Raw genomic sequence first — 11522 nt, 5'->3', positions numbered from 1 at the left:
TTTAGTGCGTGAACTCGTGAACCATACCTGATAGATGCTACTTTTTCTTTACTCTTACTTCTACTCTTCTTTAAGCTCTTAGTCTTTCAGTCACAGCTGGTGATAAATGGGAATACCCAATTCTTTTGTACTTCCTTATGGAAACACTTTTATTTTATATTAATAAAATAATATTTATCTTTGAAAAAAAAAACTTTAAACTTTAAGAATTAAAACAGAAATACATCCAAACATAAGAGATCAATTTAATACTTTACCATAGTAAATAATAGTAGCATGATGCTTGATTCCAATAGTTATTGATCACCATATTAAAGATAATGTAGGAATAGTAATCATATGCTTTTTGTTGTATATTTTCTGCAGTCTAATTTTCTATTTCTTTCCATGTTCACCTTGTTTTGTTGAATTTTTTTTTATATATATATAAAAGAAGAGCAATGCTAGGGAGCCAGCAACTTTTGTGATTGGTAGCCATCAAATAACCATCAATGATGATCTAATGGTGTGAGATTGGTGTAAGATTTCATCTAATGACTCATCTTTCTCTACTGATTACATGCTGGCCAAAATTCAACAAAACTGCTGACCCCTAGAGTTTTCATAAAAGAAACCAGCCTTACTAATTGCCATTTAGGGCATCATCAATCCATTTTTCCTTTTTTACTATTATAAGGCATAAATCAAAGTTAGGTTACATCAAATTTGGTATGCGTGTTGAAGATAAAGTGGGCAAATAGCATCAAATACCGTCATTTCCCACTTTAATTGCCACCACAAATGTATCAATTTTCATTCTTGCATTACATATTTACATGCCTTCCCCTGCAATTCATTACAATCATAGCAACTTTTCCAACTTTGGCCACAAAATGTTCAAGATCTTATGTGTGTGCTATATGCTTAAATTTAACTAAACCGTGTGTGAAGACTTAAAAATTAACACTGATAAATCAAAATTTATAAATTTATAGATTTATAAGAATGAATCTGACATCGATCTAGTTGCTGTAAATTGCAAACAAACAAGCAGGAAAACCCTAAAGTTAAACCACATCTAAATGTTAGAACTGAGAAGTGCCTTATTCATGGATAACATTTATAAATGGTGCTTAAAAATATACATAATATTAAGAGCATTTTTAATATTCCAAAGAGAATGACCATTTCATTCTTTTGAACATCCTATTGTGATAAAAATGTTAAATCTTTACACATGGATGCTCTACCTTCTGATCCAGGTTCACGCTTGCATGGCCATTGGTATTGGTATGATTGATTCCTTAGCTGATCTCCAAATATGCAATGAAAATAAGATTATGGTGAATGTTAATGTTATCTTCCTGCTGCATGCTTGCATGGCACTTGCTGGTTTTGATTCTTCAGTTCATCTCCAGCAACCAGAAAATATGCAGTGTGCCTAAAAAAAATAACAAGGAAACCAAAATAGGATCTGAACAAGCATCTATATATATGAAGTTGCACTGTGTGACAGAAAATAAACCTGAAAAAGTTCATCATTTTAATCTTTGAGTCATCATCTATATCTGTAGTTGTGTCCAATGCTTGTTGCATGTGATGCAACCACCTCTCTGCAGCTTGGTGCGTGACCGGGAACGGTCGATGTCGACCAATTAGAGCAGGATGCCCTGGCAATACATCAAGAAAGAAGCTTATATGGTAGCTAGTTGCACTCGAGAGAGAAAACTTTTGTTGATTAAACTACACATATTTTTATAATTTTAAGATGATGTTAAGAAAAAGACCCAAATGTACTAGTAGAGTGCATATACTGCTAAAATCAATGGCCAATATAAATAAAAGAATAAAGTGACAATTAGGTCTTGAAGATTTTGACTTTGGACTAATTAATACTTAAAGAGAAAAAAAAAGTACTAATTTAATCCTCAAAGATAACAAACAGTAAATTCATGATGTCTTTTTATCAATTTATATTTGTCTATGAAAAATAGTAATAACTTTTGAAGCAAAATTTCACTTATTTTGATAGAATTTGTAATAAATAGAAAAGTACATGAAAATTTTAAAAGATAATAAATATTTTACTATCCAAAAACTAAATCGTTTTCAATATACTAATGTAAATAACAAAATACATCAACAATTCTGTTTTTGTTTTGCATTATTTCCAGTTGCTATCTTCAAAGATTTAACTGTCACTCTACTCTAAATAAAAATAAAATTACTGGTACTGAGATTTTCTCTTTCACTTTCAAATTTAGGGATCTATCAAATCTTTCATAAAGATAACTAATCCTTTCTCTCCATAAAAGTCATCACGTATAAGATTACTTGAAAATATTACATAATCACACATATTCTCGTGGAGCATTTTCCCCTATTGTGGAAGAAGAGTACCTCGTCTCTGAGAATAGAGAGCAGGGCCTCCCATTCTTTGGACGAAAAATTCGTATTGGTTTTGAATAGCGTCTTCTTTCTTAGAATTCGCGAAGATTGAACGAAACCATTCTTCCTCGTCATCATAAACCCTATCTCCCAAGTCAAACCAACATTACATTTGAAATGAAAGAAAGAAGCAGTGAGCATTAAGTAAGTAAGTACCTGGTATAGAAATTGGTGGAGAGGTTAATGAATGTTTGAAGGCCGAGTTTCTGAAACAGATTGGTTTCGTCGATGGCGAAAGCGTCGTCCGTTGCCACTCCGCTCCATTCCGCCGCTTTCTGTTGCAGACTCTGCATCGTGTTAGTGTTTGTTATGCGTAGCTTGCTGTTACTGCAAATCTGCAATATATATAAGGCTCGCAGAGTTCGCGTGGATTCCACGCTATTTTTTGTTTTATTTATTTACTTAAAATTTAAGTTGAGGTTAGTACTCAAACTGTGGGCGCGGCTTGTTTTGCAATAGTGAGGTAACAATGTGTTCGTCTGACTCACTCTCTTTCTAGGGCACGGATTCCATGCACCGTGCGTGTTTGGCTGATCAGTGTGCCTAGCATTTAATTTTGGCTGCCAGAGAGCTAAATAAGAAGAGTCGTTGGATTTTTTTATTTTTTAATTTAACGGTGGAGATTATCCTGGTATTTGTCTCTTTTAATTGGCTAATAAATACTCTTTATAGGTTTTATATCATAGGAATCACTTTAAAAATTTTAATTTTTTGATGATTATTATTATAGATCTAATATCTATTTGGGTTAATAATTTAATATAGTAAAAATTTATGATTTTGTAAGTTTAAATTAATTAGAGATAATTATTTTGTTTTATGTTAAACTAAAGAACGATGAAGTTGGGCTGAGAAAATAGATTTTTCGTGTACTGTCTGTTGCTATCACTCACCTTCGTGACTTTTATGCAGTTCGAGTTACAGGAAGTTACTCTATATAGAATCGCCGGTCAAGAATTTGTACAGTCACTAGACGCGCATCTGCCTCGATAAAATTGAAAAATTTATCACTTTAGTCTGTTACTATCATAGTCGGAACATGAATGACAAATACTAGTGGTTTGGTTTGGATAGATGTTTAGTTTTGTCTGAGAGAATTAGCGGCGAAGGATCAAACGGCAAGGAGATGGTGGACGAGAGACTGGCCAAGGAGAGGCAAAAGATGTTTCAGGTCGGATCATATTAGCACATAGTTGGGTTGGACTTGGTTGCATCTATTCAGGCAATACCGGGAGTGGATCCTCTCCAGTGGAATAAAAACTGGATGGTATCCAATGGAAGATCTCACCCTTCATTGCATTCTCTCTCTCATTTATTTCTGGTCCCACTTAAAGAATTGAAGGTGGGAGATTACACTGTATTCTCTCCAGTGACAAAAAAAAATGGAGAGGATCTATTTCCAGGCAATACCCATTTAGAATAATTTTATAGGTTAGAGTAATATAATTTAGAAAATTAATTTTTTTTTATTAATTTTATTAAATTGATAGGTGTTATCGCTGATTTGGGGAATAAATCGAAAATGATAAAAATACTTTACTAGATAGACAATGGTTTTTGTCAATAGGTTCTAAAATGAGCCCAATAAAGTAAAAACACACTACACCCCCAAATTATCCCATCTAAATCTTAATATTAGGATAACCATCTGCACACCTATTAAATTAAACATCAGATATATCCATTGTTCACATTATTTAGTATTTTCATTGTCTACCTATACTTTTTCATAATAAAAATATATGTAGTAAGTTCTAATGCTCAAATGAAAGAATGCACGTATATCAAGGATAAGAAGGAAAAAAATTTTAAAATATTAAATCTTAAATCCTAAATGTTAAATCCTAAATTTGTAACTTTTAGAGATTCATTATATAGTAAGATGCTATGTGAAATTAGTAATTTTTTAAAATAATTTTATGGGTCACAATAATTTGATTTAAGAAATTAGTTCTTTTTTATTAATTATAGTAATATAATATGAGAAATTAGTAAAATTTTAAAGTAATTTTATTAATCACGATAATATAATATGGGAAATTAATATGTAGTAAATTCTAAGGTTCTTGACGCATATCAAAGATAAAAAAAAGAAAAAAAAAAGAAACCTTAAAACCTAAACTCTAAATTATAAATCCTAAATAATTAATAAAAACAATAATTAATTTCTTAAATTATGTTACTATAACTTATAAAATTATTCTAAAAAATTATTATTTTCACATGATATTTTATTATAATTAATAAAATTATTTTCTGTATCGTTTAACTATAATAAATAGAATTAGTCTAAAAAAACTAATTTTCTAGAGAATATTACTATATAGTTAATAAAATGATTATAACGAATGGAATCTGCCCATTTGCTACAGGAAGAGTGGGGAGAGGCATTTCGGTTGGTTCCTATTGTGATGGCCCACCACATTCTTTTTTGTTTAGTGATGTTCGTCGAAGAGTTGAATAACGCAACGCATTTTATGGTTATTACTGAAATTGCTTTAGTCATTGTGATGCTGGAACAGTAATCTGAATCTGGAATCTTGTTTGATTTGGGGTATTGAAATTTTTAGGAATTTTAAGAAATTGGAGTAATATGGATTGTATTGAGCATTCTTCTGAAGCAGGTTCTGGTGAGTATAGTGGTCAATTAGTAGAAAATGGAGGTTTTTATAGAGACGGGAGATGCTATAAGCAAGCTTCCCCTCCAAGGTGTGGTGGTGGATCAAGGAATACTAGTCCTATCAGTTACGTCAGCTCGAGGAACACTAACCTTTCGCGGCAGAAGGTTGTTAAGACGAAACCAAGGAGTGTAGGCAGTGGACTTCGGACGTGCCGGAGAAGACAATGCCGAAGTCACTATGTCTGAGTGGGGAGGAGAAGGAGTTGGTAGCGCAACGAAGGAGCCAGTAGGAGAGGCAGTGGAAAGGTTTGAGTTGTTGGCGATGAAGATAATAAAAGGGGCGGCTTGCGACGGTGGGGGAAGAAGAGGAAGAGAACCAAGAGGAGGAGGGAGGCGGCAATAATGGTTAACTAATGGTCCAACTAATTTTACAACTAAACTAAATATATTCATTTAAAAAATTAATAAATAACCCCTCTATTTTCTAAGTAATTGTAAAGAAGACTCCACTAAAATGAACATTTTTATTTTGCGCCTGCCTGGCTGACCGGTGCGCTAAACAACTTTTTGGCGTTTCGATGCGCAAATATATTAAGCGTACCAAATCCGTGCTCCTCTTTCTAATAATACTAGCGTCCACGGTGTAGCAAAAAAAATTTGAATTTGAAAAATTTTTTATTGTCAAAAGTGGAAATGTATCCTGTAACATCCTTTGAAAAAAAATTATTCCCATTATAAAATTCTTACGTGTGATTTTATTAGGTTCATTATCGATATCTATCACATGTTTTGAGTTTTTTATTTTTAATATTGAACCCAAATTGGTGTAATCCACCAAAATGTTGAAAAATTTGTGTTTAACATTGTTGTGGGATCTCTGATGACTACAGAAAAACGTCACTGCCTTTTTTCCATCTACGTCACTATCTTCTTCAACAAAACGTCGGCGATGTTTTACACAAAATGTAAGCGACATTTTGCACAAAACCGTCAATGACGTTTTCTGTGTATGGTTAACACGTGGTTGACGGGCTCTCTCTTTTCAGCGTGAAATTAATTCACCTTAGTAACTATATTCTCTTTCTTATTTTTTTTTCTAGTCTTCCTAGATCTACAAAATAGCTCTCTTCTATCATTGTCATTCTTACCCCACCAAAAATAAATAAATCCACTAAAAACAAACAAAACAGCAACATCCATACTAACCAGTCACCACAACTAAACCAAAGCCATTCAAGTAAATATTTGTATGTTTTAGTTATTGCTTTTTTTTTTTTTAACTTAAAATGTGACACAAAATTTTTAGAGGATAAGGTTTTGTAATTTTTTTAGGTTATTTTATTATTAATTAATAGTAAGTTAATTAATTGTTAGTAATAGTACTGGCGTTAGTATAGGTGTTAGTTAGTGTTAGGGTTAGTTTTAGTAAATTAATTATTGTTAGTGACTCAGTGTTAGTGTTAGAGTTAGGTTAGTGTTATTTAAAATAACTATCTTCTAAAACAAGATTATTTATGTATTAATAATGGATTATTATTAATGTTTGGTCTTTTTTTTATAGATATATTTATAATAAATTTTTATTCATTTCAAATATTTTTTAGAAAAATATTTTAATTATTCGGCTAAGACCCTCACCGCCACAAAGCCTACAACGTCTAGGACCACGTAGATTACGAATATCCATCTTATTCAAGAAATGAGTTTTCTTAGGACGACCTTTGGCCACTCGCTTGAGGTGGAGATTGGGTACTAGTCTTGGTCCTTGATGCACATGCCACGTTGTTAGGTTTTCTAGTGGCCTGAATCGGGTTTTGAATACCTTTCGGATCTCTCCCATCATGTAAACCTGGTGTACATAGTGTTTTCAATCCAGGTGTTGGTTTGTACAGCAGGTAAATACATGGCGACACGGAATTCGTTCCACCTGAAACTCACCACAATCACAATGCTGAAGGTGCAAGTTTATTGCAAACTCCAAACCACTAGACATCTCATGCACTTCAAATACCTCGTTCTGCCTATCAAATAAGGTAACTTGGATGTTCCTCGCTAAACACTGATTTGACAGAATTTTTTGAGTTGCATATTCAGAGAATAGTTGTTCTGCACTTATACGAGCCTCAGCCTCAACTCTCTTCCTTGTGAACAACGCATTTATCCTGTAAAAAGTTGCCTTTTTAACAAGGGCCGTGACCCAAAGATTGTGTTCCCCTTTCAATACTCCATTAATGCACTAAACTAGGTTAGTTGTCATATGGCCCCAACGATGTCCACCATCATATGCCAAGGCATACTGCTGTCGAGGGATTCGGTCTAGCCACTGCTTCTAAGCCTCCCTCCGCTCACATAATCTCTGGTAATGCGTATTAAATTTACGCATTGTTCTAGAATAGCCAATGTTGAAAATTGAGTGGTGCCTTGAAACTCCTCAAAAAGTTGGACGCTATGTGTCGGATGCAAAACATGTGAATAGCTCTTGGATATTCCCATACTCCATTACTACGATCTACAGCTGAGATAATTGACTCGTGTCGATCAGAGATAAGGGCAACACCATCCCGATTAACTACATGCGTTCGCAAATGGCTAACAAAAAAGTGTCAGGCATCGGCAGTCTCACCTTTGACTAGGGCAAATGTAATAGGCATGATATTTTCATTGCCATCTTGTGATACTGCAATTAAAAGAGCTCCTTTATACTTTTTATACAAATGTGTGCCGTCAATCTAGACCACTGGCTTGTCACTTCTGAATGCTTTAATGCACGGGTAGAAAGTCCAGAAGACTCGTGTCAGAATTCAGAGATCTTCAATTAACTCATCCCTTCAATAGCCATATGCAGTTTTGTACTCAACAGCTGTTGATGGTTCTTTTGCAACCATTGCTTCAAACCATGTGGGCAAAGCTTCTTATGAAGATTCCCACCGACCAAATATTTTTTCAACTGCCTTTTACTTGGCCAACCATGTTTTGCGATAACTTATCATGTAATTGAACTTCAATTGCACTTCAGCAATGACAGATTTCACCTTTATGGATGGGTCAGCTTCAACTAATGGATTTATCGCTTCTGTAATTGTATCAGAGTCCAGTTTAGCATGATCTTGAGATATGGTACTTCTGGTGCACGTGTGACTACCATTGTACCTCCTTATCACCCAACAATACTGTCTTTTCATAAGACTAACTTTGATAAGCCAATCACAGTTTGTTCCGTACTGTACGCATTTAGCATAGAATGTTGTTGGTTTTTATTCATATACCCTGTAATCAACTTCTCTTCGAATGGTATACTCTTTAATTGATGCAATAACAGCCTCTCTAGAGTTAAACTCCATTCCAACGGCGGATTCACCGTCAGCTACAACAGTTGGGGCTACACCAATAATAAAACAAAAATAAATCTAAATAATATTCTATTATTAATAATAATAATGACAACAATAAATAGTAATAACAATATAAAAATAAAGAAAATACTAATATAAAAACAAAACAAATAATAATATTACTAATATTAAAAAAGTGAACAACAACAACAACAACAAAGTTACCTGTATTGACGTATTAAGAAAATTTCGGTGCATGCATGGCATCAAGATTCAAAGCATGCATAAAAGATGGCTCTCCAGATGGACGTTGTCCAGTTAGTGCATTTGCAACATCAGCCACATCTCCTTCAACCATTATCTCATCTTCCTCTATATCTTAAGTTGGACCAACAACTTCATAATTACTTTCAAACTCTTCATCCCTTTCAGTATTATAACCCACCAAAGTCTACGTTGGGTTCTGAAAAATCAACATCATCGGTTTCTTCGAAACTCAACATACAACTCGATAAGTGAGGCCTGTGCTCTAGTTTGATGATAGGTAAAAAATATTCTTTGCATACTAGCTTCATCAATCACATGCATTATTTGAAATTGGCCAAAACCACCAAATACTAGCACAGGCTGCCTGTACAGAATATTTAAGACTCTCTTTTGCCCTTGATAATCTATACTTTGAGTAAGTATACTCTTACGTCCTTCATATGTTATTGAAAGAGGAACAACAATAACACATGGATTCTCACATAAAAACTCATGCCTTCATGTGTATGAGATAAAATCTGACCATTGTAGTATATTTTTAAACTAATATAACCCTCTATTTTATACACTTATCACACTCACTCACGGAATTTTTTCTCTCTCAAATTGAGAACATTTTGTAGAACAAAGCTCTCATTACTCCATTTCTATGTACAACTTTACTCTCATACTCCATTTTTGCGTTTTAGCACAATCCAAAACTTCTTTTATAATTAATTTTATATTTTTTATTCCTCATAGCACAAAACGTCACTGACGCTTTCACAAAACGTCATTCACGTTTTTACTTTTTCTTCAATACGTCAACGGCATTTTAACCAAAAAATAACTTAAAAACATGTCTTCAATCAAAACGTCACTAACGTTTTCCTTTGCGTCAATTAAAGAAAATAAATATATGATACATTGCTGACGTTTTGCCCATAGTAAAATTAAAAAAAAATATACAATACGTCGCTGACGTTTTGTCCATGCTAAATTATAAAAAAATTTATGCAATCTGTCGACACCGTTTTACTTTTTTTTTTTAATTAAAAAAAAACTCACCCACCCAGAAAACATTGATGATGTTTTGTTCCTTTTAAAAAATTGAAGCAAGCCCATAATAGAGTAAAATACAATACCACTAAAATATCATTGAATATCACACATACGTTTATAATATAGAAAAAATGGAGCCACATGTTTTCATTTACTAAAATTTGAATGCCTTCGGTCATCATGACCCTTATTAAGTTATCATAATTTTCATGATCAAAATTATGATCAAAATTTGAATGCCTTCGTTTATATCACACATACGTTTATACTAAGTTTATTACACCACCATTTTCATGATCATATCTTTTTTTTATCATCTTTTTCAGCTTACTTTACGCGTATGCATTTTTCTAAAATTTCAAATTTTAAATTTTGAATTCAAGATCAAAATTAAAAAAGAAAATGATTCTCATCATTTATGTTCTCTCTCCGTTCTTTGTTTCTTTTTTTTTCTCTTTTTTTTGGTTCTTTTTCTTCATCTTTAGTTCTTCTTCTTTTTTTCTCCTCCGTTTATTGATTTTATTTTTGTATCTTCTTCTTATTCTTATTGTTTCTAATCAGAGTTGAAGGTGGAGATTATAGAGTTTGTGTACGCACCAAAACAGAGGATGTCACTGTGACTCGTGGCTCCAACCTCCAGGGGACGTCGTTATGGTAAAGGCAACGCCAATGGTGGAGCTAGGGTTACGGCGGTGGATGAGGTGGCGACCGCTATGGTTGTGGATGATGGTACGGCGGTGGTGGTCATAGTGGGTGCGGTAGAGTTCATGGTGGTTATCGATGCTGTGGTGATGGATACGGAGAAGGAAGCGGCGAAAGAAAGCAGATCGCTAGAAAGTACTGAATGACAGCCATAAAGAGCACATGCAGTGAGACTATGAAAGCCGAGATCGCTGGAAAGTACTGAGTTTGTGCAGAGGCTTTCAATCATAGATTCATAATTCTTTTCAATCACAGATTCATAATGGTTTGCGATGATGAGTTATGTGTGTTCCTTATTATTTGATCTGGTGTATATGTTCTAATTTTGGCAAGATTTAAAATGTTGTTGTAATTGTTGTTGTTGTTGTGCATAGTTGTATTTGTCTGGTGTGGAGCTACTGAGGCAGAAAATCTAGAATCTCATTGTTGTTGCCAGAATTTTATTTGCAATTTGTCAAAAAGTTTTAATCTTTTTCTCTTTTATATTCAATTTGCATCAAACATATAAAAGCAAATGAGATTTCTAAAAAATGCAGCATGAACTGTTCATTTTTTTCTTTTGGTTTTTGATGTCCTGCCTTTTGTAATTTTAGAATAATTTAGGAACTAAGACAAAAGAAGTTCTTGCTGCAGCTACTATGGGAGATTTGTATCCACTCTATTGTGTTTCTATTAGTTTTTTTGTTCAGCATCATCATTACCGACATTGATTGAGATGTGGTCAGATCTTATTTGTTTCCCTCTTATTTTGTTCAATACTTTCACGGGTTAATAGTCAAATTCATCCTGAAAGATCACCCATTCTTCAAATTAATTCTCAAAAGATTTTTTAGTTAAATTAGTCCTTGAAAGATAAAACGTAAGTTAAATTAGTCATTCCATTTGTTAGATGATGACATGGTAGATTAATACCACGTGTCACAAGATGATTGGTTGACGTGTCAGATCAATGACACCTAGCACGCCACGTGTCACTTCACATGTAAAAAAAGTTATTTATAATAAAAATAGTCCCTAGAAGTCCAGACGTAAGTCATTTTTATCCCTAAAATTTTAAAAATTAATCAAATTATTCCTTATATAAATTTTTTTATTTTTTCTTCATAATATTAAATTTAAAATATTTTTGATAG

The 11522-nt window shown here is 33.3% G+C and overlaps 1 protein-coding gene and 1 long non-coding RNA gene across 3 annotated transcripts in view; one reads left to right on the top strand and one right to left on the bottom strand.

The window, feature by feature from the left end:
- LOC107604972 (two-on-two hemoglobin-3) lies at positions 725-2801 on the bottom strand. 2 transcript variants are annotated; one of them, XM_016306701.2, is made up of 4 exons: positions 2584-2797; positions 2380-2510; positions 1505-1649; positions 725-1420 (listed from the first exon to the last, which is right to left on the bottom strand). In XM_016306701.2, exons 1-4 carry the CDS (start codon positions 2718-2720, stop codon positions 1336-1338), a joined length of 498 nt encoding a protein of 165 aa, XP_016162187.1. In that variant the 5' UTR covers positions 2721-2797; the 3' UTR covers positions 725-1335. The 2 variants fall into 2 exon arrangements, with proteins under 2 accessions (XP_016162187.1, XP_016162186.1); XM_016306700.2 differs by having other exon boundaries at positions 725-1649; positions 2584-2801.
- Positions 9165-11522, top strand: part of LOC110264123 — an 11785-nt gene continuing 9427 nt past the window's right edge. Inside the window, exon 1 of the long non-coding RNA XR_002349854.1 lies at positions 9165-9176. This is a non-coding gene — a long non-coding RNA (uncharacterized LOC110264123). The remainder of the gene's footprint in view (positions 9177-11522) is intronic.

The sequence above is a fragment of the Arachis ipaensis genome, chromosome B06 (assembly GCF_000816755.2).
Source record: "Arachis ipaensis cultivar K30076 chromosome B06, Araip1.1, whole genome shotgun sequence".
Classification (NCBI taxonomy): Eukaryota; Viridiplantae; Streptophyta; class Magnoliopsida; order Fabales; family Fabaceae; genus Arachis; species Arachis ipaensis.
The sequence above is the reverse complement of the archived record's forward strand: the minus strand, read 5'-3'. Positions and strand labels throughout refer to the sequence as shown.